The following is a 13,314-nucleotide window of genomic DNA, read 5'->3' on the forward strand; positions in this document are numbered from 1 at the left end:
ACAGGAAGCACACATTTTATGTTGTATTTTTTCAGTTTGTAAAGCTACAGAACTTGTTTGACTCATCAGTGTTTTGTAAGTTTGAGCCATGTGTTTTTTATTGAAATGATGTTTTTTTGACTGAAAATATTTTTTTGATTGAACCCCAACTTTTTTGGGATTGAATAATAGAGACACAAATGTCTTACCCATAATATGGCCCAAACACAAAAAAAAGAATGTGTAATGACTTCATTACTCTACCATATCACCTCTTTAAATGGATTGGATCTATTTTTATGCAGAGCATTTGCATTCTAGAGGCATTTGTGAATATTTGATGGCTTGCACTTACACCAGGAGGAAGCACAGACAGGCAGGGGATGGTGGTGCAGTGCTTCAGGCATCAACTGCTCTATAATGTGAGCAAAATCAGTCATGTGCTCAGATTATTGTTAATTTAAAGCAATCTGAGGTTCAGAAACAACACAAATAGTTGTGTTAGTTCAAACCCCAGAGATTTTGGATGGCAGAGTTAAAACAAACCTAAATATGTCATAAGATGTTGGTGGTTAATTAGGACAAGGTAATTCTTTTTGTGGTGTCAGGGGGAAAAAATGTATGAATTTGTCCTTTGATGAAGAAAAAGTCTGCCTAACTAAAATAAATGGTACAAACACATGCTCTTACACACATGGGGGGGGGCAATGCATGGAGGAATTCTTCTCATGTGATTGAACAGGTACCATTTTTGAGTCTGGTGTCCAGTTCTTATAATACATCCATGGAAAAGAGGGTTTCAACCCAATAAACCAATAAGTGGAGTGAACGTTCTCACATGGCATGTAGTGATGCATTTTGGTTCAACTGAACCAAGGGGAAAACAACAACAATTTTACTAACGTATCTACTGATTCAGACCAGACCAAACCAACTATAGATTTGAGGAAGTTAGATTACCGCTCTTGTTGATTAATCTTGACGATGTGTTTCCGTGTAACAGTCTTGTGGATGATCAGAGTTTCATCCAGTTGGTTGGTTACTTCCAGATTGCATCAGGCTGTTGACATAAGGAGCCATTAGGTGAATCTCATCCTGAAGAAGGCAAAAGGAAACAGGAAAAGACCTAGGTGGCTTTCGTTCACCAACATGATACTTTAGCCACTTGAGAGCCTTTGTTCAATTAATAAAGAGAAACGTTGTTTATAAAAGTGACATAATATAGATATATTGATCTTATTTTGCCTCTTTAATTTGGTCTGTAATCCATATCAAATACAAATTATCGTCACAACATATGTGAAATTCTTGTGTTTCTCTTATTTTTCTAATCCAATATTTGTTGCTTGACTCACAGTCTTTTCAGAGTATCAGAGTACCCCCAAAAATATCAAAGTAAACAAACTGTCAGCACTCACAAATCACTGTATATCACAACTTTAATGGTGCATAGCATCACAGATGAAATGGAGAAAATAAAACACTGATAATGATTATCTGCCAATTCAAACAACTCCAATAAGCTGGGAGCCTTAACAAACAGATGTTAATTTATTCAACAGTCACAGCAGCCTTAAAGCGCACTTTGTCTGTGTTCGGAAGTTCACTTTACTTGTCGGCAGTGAAGTTTACTTCTGTCTTAACGTCATATATATAGAAGAGAGGATCAAGATACTGTACAATAAATGTGAACTGATTTACTGATTTTCTCTTAATTTGTGTGAAACATTTCTCTGCCTATGAAGACAATGCTTGTGATGAAAACAAAACTGAAATCTCCAAGTCAGGTCCACAAACAGCTTGGTTTTCTAGAAGGGTTGGACCTCCCATGGCTGTTGGTCGACCATGGGAAGAAAAAAGTAGGTGATTAGGACTATAATAATTAGTGTGGTAGAGAGAGAAATATCACACACATATGAACTGGAGGCACTTTAAATTACTGTTTGGTGTATGTAATATTAAGGTCACCCAACCTTCCCTAGTGAAATAAATCCTGTCCATACAGATTACAACCCTGGCAGATTTGATAATACAGACAACTTCTGCAATTACAAGAAATCACAAGAGGACCCAACGCGGACCACAAGGGCTGTGATTGGTCCGGTCAAAGAGTCAGTTCCTCTGGCAGTTGCTTTATTTATTAATAATGAACAAAAGGTATGTGTTACATAGCGCAATTCTACATGCTACTGTGACCGGAAGATAAACAAGGATACAGATACAGACTCCTCTGAAACCACACACACACGCACACACATCCCCTAGCAACACGTTCCCTTGAAGCAGAACTTCGAAAGGACAATGACAGCGTCGGAGCGGCGCCGTTGCTCCGACGCAGAAGCATAAATCAGGCTAACGTAACACTGGTCCTGAGAGAACAGTGTGATAAGCCGTAGAGCTGGAATATTTACATTGGTGCTGTGATCAAGGATGCTCTGACATTGAGGTTTAAGAGTTGGTAAACAGAAACCTTTTTAACAGAAAAAAATGTTGATCCCCATTACTGTTACTGGATTTGAACTGCAGCTGATCAGTACATTGCTATGTGGCAGATAACTCCAGTTCCAGTTTGGTTGATCTGAGTGACGGATTAATAATAAGTGAAGGTTGGGATCATGTATTTTGTTATAAGATCTCAATTATAGTTAGCTTTGATGAATCTCGTTTTCAAGCTGCAGTAATTCACTTCTGTCTCGTGTAGTCTCACCCTGTAATCCATCTCCACCCTCCCCCATCATAACCTCACATCAGTAACGGCTGAGTCAATGAAGAGAAATAGAAAATGACAGCTAAAGCCAGATTGTCTTATAACGTAGATAGCATGATCTGCTGAATGGAAGAAATGTAGCTTCAGTTTCCTGAAGCATGAAAAATGTTAAGGCAACACATGCAGTCAGGACAGAACTCTGTTGAATCTATTGACATTTTTGCTTGGTCTGCATAGATTAGCTTTGTACACTCACTATACATGAACTGCACATTATAAATCTGTCATGCAGGCCCATAGGGTACACGAAGACAAATTCAAGCAGCAGGCAGCATCACATAGACAATGTTAAGTGACTCACAGTTTAAGCAGAGCTTGGACTGGCATAAAACTCTCTTGGTTTAATCATCAGTAGAAGAGATAAACAACAAAAAGGAGAAGGTACAAGGCTGTGTACAGATACACATTGACAAAGCAGCTAACCATGACCCTCAAGGTGCAAGAAACACCTGATCACTGAGCTTAAAATAATGTGATGTGCACCTCTAAGAGCGAGCAGGCAGAAACTAAAGATGACAATGTTGAGAAAACCTGCAGCTAAAATTCATTCACTTTTTAAATTTAAATGTTGTGTTCCACACGTGTGGCCAACACTCCCAACTTAATTGATTAGATTCATGTTTTATGCATTTGGTTTATTGATGTATTGTTTTTTAGGTATGGACTTTGTATTCCTGTCATCATAGAGCTTGTCAGCCTATTGTTGTGCATGTATGTATAAATATGAGTTTGTTATCCATATTCACAAAGATTTTGACCTAATCCTGATCTGAGTAGGATAAAATATCATAACTGATTCAGTGTTTTGGCTTGGAGGAAGTGCGCAGCCATTTGTGCTTTTTTTCATTGTGTTTGTCTTTTACCATCTTGAGACCATAGGATAACTTTAAAATATAAATCATTTTTATCATTTTTTTTCATCAGTTTATTTTTTTTGTAAGTCATTTCTTCATTAATTAAACTGCTTTGTTAATATATGGAAATGTCCAATTCATTAAATGTTGTTTTGTAGCTCTTCTACAATAACAAACGCAAATCTGAGAGAGGCAAAATAATATTATCATTTAAAGTGTGTTCCTTCATTTCTTGGCATTAAATTTACAAATTTTCTGGGAGTTCAAGAAGTATTGTCTATTTGAGTCTTCACCACAAAAGAAGTGAAAAAACTTTTATCAACAATTTCATGGATTTAAAAATGTAAAGATTAAACGAGAAGTCTCAGTGCTGTACTGCATGAGGCCATGACAGTCTACACTTGTTCATACAGTAGCTGAAAACGCTTTTTACATAATGACATGGAATGTGTTTAAACCACGGCACACTTCCTCACTTAGTGCCATTAATTATGAAAATAATGAAAGTGCAGAAGAGGCGTGAGAACTAAAACGACTGCTGACGAATCTAGACATGATGTAACAACTAAGCACTTGAGTTTGTCTTTACTAAAGCTCCATGATTATGCAGCATGGAGATACAGTAAAGTCTCATGAAGAAAACTGGATGGTTTATTTTCTTACAAATGGTTTACTTGTCGACTTCAAATCAATATTATAACATTCACCTACTTTCTTGCTGAGAGTTGGACAAGAATATTGATACCACTGTCATGTTTGTACAGTGACTATGAAGCTAACGCCAGCAGCCAGTTAGCTTAGCTTAAAGCCTGGAAACATGGCCAAAATAGCTAGGCTGTCTTTGTCAAAGGTGACAAAAAAAACCTCACAGCACCTCTAAAGCTTACTAATTAACATGTTTTATCGCCCTTGTTTAATTTGCATGAAAATCAAAGTGTAAAAGTGATCATTTTCTATTTTAGGAGGTGTGGTAGGTAATTACTATTTCATAGCCTGATGCAGTAACTTCCTTGAGTGTCTGCTCATTGCCTGCAACCCAAGCATTAGTATTTCCCTCATAACATCCTGCACCTAATAATAAAAATTAACTGTAAATGAAGTGAATTTGAATGAATAATGATTCAGATGTTTTCCTGGGGGTTGGGCTGAACAAAAAAGTCAAGACAGAGAACTGCAGTGGGATGCCTGTGTAGGTCTATGTCTGTTGAGACACACAGCGCCGTTATTTGCTATAAGATGTCAGCCAAGAGCATTTGATGAGCTGATACTTTATCAGCAATGAGATTTCTGTTCCCTACTGGTCAAAATTCATTTCATGCAGCTGTAAGTCTCTCTTGACAATAGTTATCATATCAAGCAATGTGTGTACATCGCTGTATATGGATAAATGGCTTGTTGTCATCTTAAGCTGTAATGTAAATATCATATAGTCAAAGATAAATGAGATCTCCATCTGCCTCATAAGGGCAGTAGGCTATTCATATTTATGTTGCAACTGCACAACGATTAGTGGGGATAAACAACACAGAATATTGGTGAACTCATCTATTGAGTACACATTGTCAAGGGACAACCTTTAAAATTGACAGTGCTGTCAGAGGCTTTTACATGTCTAATTTATTCTCTTCTTGATCGTTTTGCCCTCTGGAGTTAGAATTATTAATTGTTTTCATTAACTAATCTCCAGCGCATTCATATCTTCATATTTCAATAACTTCTCGATTTATTGAAATTACCACCCAGAATTTCCTGCTGTTTTATACTCTTCACCACCAGACACGCTGTCTTCTCATGCTGTCTTCAGCTGTGCCTGGCAGCGAACAGCGGATGTTATAGATGATTCAGACTTGTGATAAATCTAACAGCATAATGTTTATAGAAACTTACATTAATTTCATATTTATGAATTATAAAGAACAGTAACGCTTCTTCTCTTCAATCTATTTCAGTTGCTTAAATTAATTTTGGCTACATTCATTAACATGAGAAACATCACTATACAGTGATGAATTACATAGGCGGGGCTATTAAAAGTGCTCAGACTTGCATGCAGCTCTGTCTCTCTAATGTATCCAATGTCCTATCTGACTGGGTCTGTCATGACATTTTGCCAATCATAGCAAGACCAACATTTTCACTCAACAGATATCTTCTTTATCATATGATATGATGTATTAAGCTTGACTGCAACTAGGACAGCACTCCAAATTTACTTTTTTAATTGATACACAGACATTTCGGGCAAGGCACCCTTCTTCTGTGTGTGCACTGGCAATTCCACAATCAACAGACTCAGGTGTAGTTAATTATCGATGTCCACACCTGGCACAACAGGTGTAACCCAAAGGGGCATCTTCCAGAAACGTCCATGTGGCAATTAAAAAAAGTCAATTTGGACTGCTGTCCTAGTCTTTCTTTTTCATTATTACACACGTACACTCTGCCAGATCATCTGTTGTGCCGCTATAGTTGTAAGACCCAATAAATCAACTGCGAAGAGGAGGCAACTCTAATTTCATTTTTAGTTTTAGTTAATATCCCCATCAACAGAGCAAATTAACAGGTTTACAAAATAGTCCCCTTTTACTTTTGAAAAAAAAGACAAAATTATCATAGACCAGTCCATTATGCTCCAATTATAAAAGAAAAAATGCTGCATTTTATTCCTCCACCATGGCAACAGCGCTTTTGTTCTTTGTTGTTCCAATATCCTACCTGCTGATTTAATGAGCTCTTGGAGTTGCCAAATGGAAATTTGTTGCAGAAGAAGTTAGATGACAGAATCAAACTGAACTCAAGTGGCTTTCTGCTGAGGAAGTACATTTTAAAAACTGAGGGGTGAATTCACTAAGAAAAGATTGTGGCCACTAATATCACTGTGAATTGTGCATCACCTGCAACTGCTATCTGCCCCAACTTAAGCTCTAATTCACAAAAGATACTGTGCTAATGATATTACAGGCAGGACAATAACAGAGAGAAAGTGAAAAATTAAAATTTCAGACCATAAGCTGCAGAGGCATTCCTCTACACTTCAGGCAAGGAATTAAAATGTGACAGAGAGAAGCTGTTTTTGGGATTTAATATCCCAGTCTGTCCAAACACACACATTTAGACTGCAAAAGAAGATGGCATGATTTGAAGAGGAGGACAAAAGAAAAAAAAGCTTCTCAAACAGGGAGGTGCAATGATCACTGGGAAGTCTGGCCGTGACACCCCTTATAAATGCACTTCATTTACCACCAACTCTCTGAAGACACTAATAATTTCACTCCTACTGTGTGTGGCTATTAGCACTAGTCTTTGTGAATAGGACAGATTTGCAGGGCTCATTTGCATGGAAAGAGCCCAATTTTGCACAAAATGTATGTATATTACTCAATTTAAGTATGTGCAAATAACAAAGGAGCAGTGCAGTCCAGGGTGCATTTCACCCTTTGCAGGTGCTTGTGTATTTCAAAGTTTCTTTTAGTCTTAATTTTGCATGTTTAGCAGCCACAAACGCCATGCAATCCTTTTGAGACTTTGCCCCTGAAATTTCTATCTCTGTCTGTCAGCAGTGGAGACATTGGAGTAACCATTTAGTCTTGACAAAGTGTATTGTCTTTAATATAATGCCATTACTACACCCATCCAGCCATTTTGTATCCAATTAAGTGTTATCAATCAATATTTTAGTTAAGTGAAACAGGAATATATGAAAAATTAAATATTCTATAAGACACAAGGTTTCCTTCTTCTAAAACTGTATCAAATGAGCCTTTTGACTGTTCCTCCTCTCATTGGACTAAGCACATAATGGAGCCGGGAGTATGTTTGAGTGTAAATTGTACTTTCTCCCAGCCGCATACCAAAGCCTGTATAACTCCATGCACAAGCATGTACACATACTGTACAATACACGCACACACACACACACACACACACAAAGACACACACACAAAGACACACATATCCCCTCTTCTGATTTTTCTTCCTTGCTCATTTATTCTACTGCTGCATTCACTGTCACTTTGGAAAATCATATCAGATAAATATCCAAATATAACTGTCCTCTGAGCATCAACAGAAACGCTGATTTACTGAGCTTCTCAGCTGATTTGACGGGTGGATTTGCTTGAAGCCATCTTGGGAACTGTCACTATCATTTGCAGCTAAATCAGCATTGTGTTAATGATTAGCTCTTGCAAGCCTTGTGGCCTTTCAATCAGACAACACAATAGCAATATACATCCTCAGAGGTCAAACTATCACACACAGGCATCTCACTGTTTGCTAACATTTTAGATTTCATTTCAACAGAAAATGAATCTTCAGCTGTTTTGATAATCGAGTAATTGTCATTTTTCAAACAAAACACACAAATATTCTCCCGTTTCATCTTCTCGAATGCAATGATACGCTGCTCTTCTTTGTCATATGTGACAGTGAATATTAAAAAAGGTGCTAGACTATTGGTCAGGCAAAACAAGCAATTTGAAGACATCAACGCAGGCTCTCACCAATTGTTTACAGACACAACTGATTACTCTGGAAAATAATCAACTTATTAATCAATGATGAAAATAATCATTAGTTGCAACCCGCATGAACATATAAATTCTGCATTACAATAACCGTTATTAATACTTTAAAACACTGGAGGAAATCAACTTTCATACATGAAGGCAACAATATGCATGAATTAAGTGCAACAAGTATGAAAACATGAAGTCTTCTAATATTTTATATGGTTTCATAAAACATTTTAAGAGGTCTTTTCTACAACTCCAGCTATGCACTAACATGCAGCTGCTACATTTTTTCTGTGATTTTTGGTTTAGGTAACATGAGGCAAAGAGTGCAGCAGCAGCCCTCATGATGGGCGTGTGTGAACCTGCTCTGTCCAACTAGCCAATAAATACTGCTTGGCTGACTACTTAAAGAAAGAGTTCAGCATGTTTATGTGCTGTTGCCACGTTGATTTGTCCTGGTTAACAGGCCTCCTAACTTCCCCCCTTATTAAAGTTACAGTGGTGGAATATTTCTGTCTCATTCCTTAGTGTGCAGTTCACACCAGAGACACATTTCTCTTCACTGTCTGCAGTGAGTCAGCTGCAGTAAATGTTCCACTTTCTCATGCAGCGAGGCTCTGTGGTGAGAGAGCTCGTGTTGGCCTCCAGTGCACAAAAACTAAGTGCATGTACAGTTGGAGGCTGTGTGAAAACGGCAGCAGGACTCCTTAAGTGTGTAAGTCGAAGTGTTGAGCTAAAGAATGCAAAAGTCAGAATATATAAAAACAGCAATATACTCTTTCTGCACTTGCCTCACAATGTAATATGGGAGGAAAATGTAATTTTAGAAATGTGGAAAGTGCATTAATGACTCAGGCTCTGCCCGCAGCTCACTGACTGTTGATGCCGGCGGCCACTTACAGACTCAGATTATGGGTCTATATTTGCAGCGGATGCATTCAGAGCAATTATCGGGGAAATGCAGACAATATGGCTCGCACTTAAAGTGACAGGTTATTTTGTTACCACAGTTTTTTTTATGTTGCAAATGTGCACCAATATGTCTCCGGTATTAGCCCCTACAGATTCCATTGTCAACAACAGCAATGTGCTCCCATTTCAAAGAAATAAGAAAAATGACAAGCATGAAGACTCACTGTTGGTATTCATGTGACCTCTGTCATGTCCCTGCAGTTTATGTGTGGTGCCTGGAAACAGGTTCTCAAAGTGAAATCAGTGCAAATACACAAAGCAACCTATAATGAGGCTCGCTGACGGTGCAGGACTCATGAATGTGTACAAAAAAGGTGAAAATGTTTGATATACAGGGAGGACTTTTAAATTAAATTGCAGGACAGCTGTCCTAGTTTTACTGATATACATGGCATACAAAAGCAATGAATCATACAAAAGTGCCAAATAGTCCAAGTCGTGAGATTTTGATATTGTGGTTTGTTAAAAGATTAGCAATCAAAAATATGTTATTAAATTCAACTAAATGTTATAAGAGCATGGAAAAAACAACATTTGGGATTTTCTACTTAAGCTTACTGAGTTATGTTACAATCTTAATAATTATTATAATCTATCTATAATTTAGTTTTAATTTTAGGTAAATGTTTAAGTGGAAAATCACCATGCAGCACGAACCCAGCATGAAATGATCTTTTCAGTCAGATCAACATTAATAGTTGAAACTTGTACTTTGGGGGAAAGTCACTGGGGACACCTGAAGAAAGCTCCACCCCGCAGACGCCTATTGGTGCCAAACTGAAATGGAGACCTGCCTCCAGGAGGAATGTTTATCCAAGCTTAGCACCGAGCCTTATTGCTCGAACCAGCATGAGTAGATTTTTCTGTCTGCGTTTCACTTTTGCATTACCTCTGTGCCATTTCAAATTGAGACCTGCACAAAACGAGCCCCCCTGCGATGACAAGAATAGCTCTTTTAAAGACACAGAGTGGAGAGAAATTAACTGTGTGTGATCAAGTGTACACCCGTAATGGAGGAAAGGCTTGAAGGAATTTGAGAACAAAGGATTCCAGACATTCCTAAAAGTAAGGTAGTCTGAGTCCAATTGATGATCAAGGAGCAGAGCATTAGATTTTAACAGTTCCATTAATGAACCTAATATACTTTGATGAGGTAACATGTGACTTCAGGAAGAACAGATGAAAGGATCAGAAAAATCTCTTTGCAGGATGTCCACACACATAATCCCACTTACTGCAGTATTCATCTAAAGTATATACTGTGATATAACTGTATTTAAATGCAGACTTTTTCTGTAGCCAGCACTAAACCCTCTATTGGATTCTGACTCTCAATAAGGATGCATAATGTTGTGTCACACAAGGAGAGTGTAGTTCAAGATATAGTAGCTTAACATACTGTGCACTTTTATAAAAGAAGAAGCAGCTGGTTTCAGTACGACCATCAGTCACATTGACTTTAATAAAGGCACAAGCATGAGTCAAGAACGAGACAAGGGTTCTTTCTCACTCTTCATATCACTAAGAGGAGAAATATGAGTCAGTTTAGGTCACATTATCAGGCTTAATGATATTTTTGTGTCTATAATGAGATATTCTTTCTTATACTATAGCCTACTTATGACTATGACTCAAATGTGTTATGTTAGAGCATCAATGTGCTAATCCTTTTCATCAGGACATGCAGCTTTTCTCTCAGTCCCTTGTCCTCTATCACACCCTCCGAGCAAGCTGATCCGTAATAGACAAAAGGAGTTCCTGTTGTATGAATTTCCAGTCACTGATAATGCAAACACACCTTGATATATGCTCAATCTTAACGTAAAGCTGTTAACATACTAAAACTTTCTTATGCTGGAGCACTGCACATGTAAGTGCAGGTAAAGTCATGCACAGTCAAACTGATGCAGGCTTGAACTTACCTTGAATATGCTGATTGACCACATTCTCCAGGCGATCCAGCCTCTCCATGATCCGGAGTGTGTCTCCCCTTTTGTCACCCTCTAACTTTCTCTCCGGTAAAGGCATGGGGACTTTGATGTAAATATTGGCGATGTAATTAGTAACCCATCCGACATAGAGCAGGCAAACAATGTTGGTCATGCCGCTCAGAATCACGCATGTGGACACCAAAGTTTTGGTTCTCCTGGTGCAAGCCATGCCGACATCCCTCCATACAGCCTGCAGTTTCCCGTTAGACAGGGCGACAGGGCGACAGCCGCCCGCAAAAACCGAGATGAATTAAGTTATTTCCAGCGATGTAAAATCCGAAGCGCTCAGCCTTAACTTCAAAAGTGCGGTGTTTGATTTGTGTGAGGGGGCGCGATGATGAAAAGCAGGTGAATGTTATATATCTACAGGTGAGGGATCCCCCCTCCGCCCCATCGCAAACCTCCGTCGGCTCCAGTTGCATGTAAGGATCCAGGAAAAGGGAGAGACGCTGAGCATCCAGCTGCAGCCAATAGGAGCGATGGTGAGAAGGACTGACAGCCTCCTAGCTGCACGCGTCCCCGCTGTGCTGCGCACTGATCTGACTGGACTATTTCCACGTACCAAGACACAAACTATGGCAATCCATTTCTGTCTAAACAGCACCACATTTGCGCTTCCTTGACCTTAACTCTGGACATTGATGTGTGATTAATTTCCACCTGAGCTGCACAATCTGATACTTTTCTGGTTCATTTGACGTCATTTATCATTCATTACTGTGCAAAGCTCTGTTTGAATTACTTTGATGTGACGCACGCACGCAAAATGCATACAGTCAGTTTCCTGCTGCAATCCTTAATCAAGCCGCGTGATAGACATGACGGGGCTCCACGAGAAACAAGGTGAGGTGGGTTCATGTTGTAGGTCTGGCTCTGGTCCAGCTCACCATGAGATGCACAGGATACAGAGGAGGCTGCTGGAAATAGACCAGAGCACTGATACAGTCTAATTACCAAGGATCTGTTCAAAGACAACATTGCAGACCAGCTAAACACTTTACCTGCTGGGACACTCGCCTGCTGATTTTTTTTTACCAAACTGTCATTTTTAGTGTTAATTATGAATTTAATATTTTAAAAGTGCAACTTGGTTTGTTATTTCACTCTTTATAAGCAGGTAGTGATTGTTGGATTTCAGATTTTGGCATTTTCTCTTTTGAGGTGTTTAGGCACCACCCAGACTATGAGCTTTTCCCCCCTCTTTTTTTATGTATGGTTCTCTCAGTTCTTGTTATTTCTGTAGCCAAGAAGGATAATAGAAGCTCATTAAATGGCACAGCAAAAAAGAAAAAGCTTAAAATGTAGCCATTGTGAAGAGGCTTTTGCTCATGTTCCCTCTCAAATGCCATGCAATTCTCATTTTTGCAGCAGTGTAATGTGCTCTGTGCAGCAGAATTCTGTTTGTCTGCCAGATGTTTCTCCTTTTTTCTTGGGTGTCTTGGCTTTTTATCTTGGCTTCAATTTATTTTGTATTTTTTTTTATTTTGAGGCTAGTTGACTTTTTTATCATCCCACTCTTTAAGAACATCAAATGTTTTTCTTATTTTTGAGGGTTAGACTTAGTAGCTAAAGGAGCCACATTTCACTGAAGCTCCTTCAAATGAAAATGGAAACCGCAGCCAAACGTCAATTCTTGACTATAATTTTACAAACATTTTTAATTGTGTTTTGACAGTGTGTTCCAGTATAATCTTTACCAAATAATTATTTGCTAATAACAGCCTTTGTCATCCAATCAGCCAGACAGTGACAACACAGCAGGCTATCAGTGAAAGCATTACATTTGGGGATGTAAAAATACACATTCAATGCAATACATTGTTGTGACATAGTTTTCCTGGGTGATTGTAGCATGTGAAGTATAAGAGAATAATTCAACACAAACAAACTTCTAATTTTTCAGTAATACCCACTGTCTCTTCAAATTTAGAGCATGGTGCTTCTTTGTGGTCTGCTGCTATCACATACCTCAAACAGTAGAGAGAAAAAATCAGTAAACTGAACTGACAGCAAGGCGGGAATATACTGCCATTTGAAAAGAGGGTCATTTTCAACTCCAATGCATAATGCTTCACACTCAACACATGCAATCACATCAATAATTGCCTCTAATTTATTTTGCCAGTCAATGATCATAAGTGTTACCTGATTTACCCTGTCCTCTGTGATCCAGATCTAATGACAGACCACCTACTCTGTCCTGTCTGCTCAGCAGCAGTCATTTATGGCCATGAGAT

General features: G+C 38.5%; 1 protein-coding gene across 1 annotated transcript in view; it reads right to left on the reverse strand.

Moving 5' to 3' along the window:
• galnt18b (UDP-N-acetyl-alpha-D-galactosamine:polypeptide N-acetylgalactosaminyltransferase 18b) overlaps nucleotides 1-11,249 on the reverse strand; it is a 79,252-nt gene extending 68,003 nt beyond the window's left edge. Inside the window, exon 1 of the mRNA XM_053317228.1 lies at nucleotides 11,009-11,249. Within this exon, the coding sequence (XP_053173203.1) occupies nucleotides 11,009-11,246 (238 nt within the window). The 5' untranslated portion in view covers nucleotides 11,247-11,249. The remainder of the gene's footprint in view (nucleotides 1-11,008) is intronic.
• Between the last annotated feature and the right edge of the window lie 2,065 nt (nucleotides 11,250-13,314).

This window comes from Scomber japonicus, chromosome 1 (assembly GCF_027409825.1).
Source record: "Scomber japonicus isolate fScoJap1 chromosome 1, fScoJap1.pri, whole genome shotgun sequence".
NCBI classification, from domain to species: Eukaryota; Metazoa; Chordata; class Actinopteri; order Scombriformes; family Scombridae; genus Scomber; species Scomber japonicus.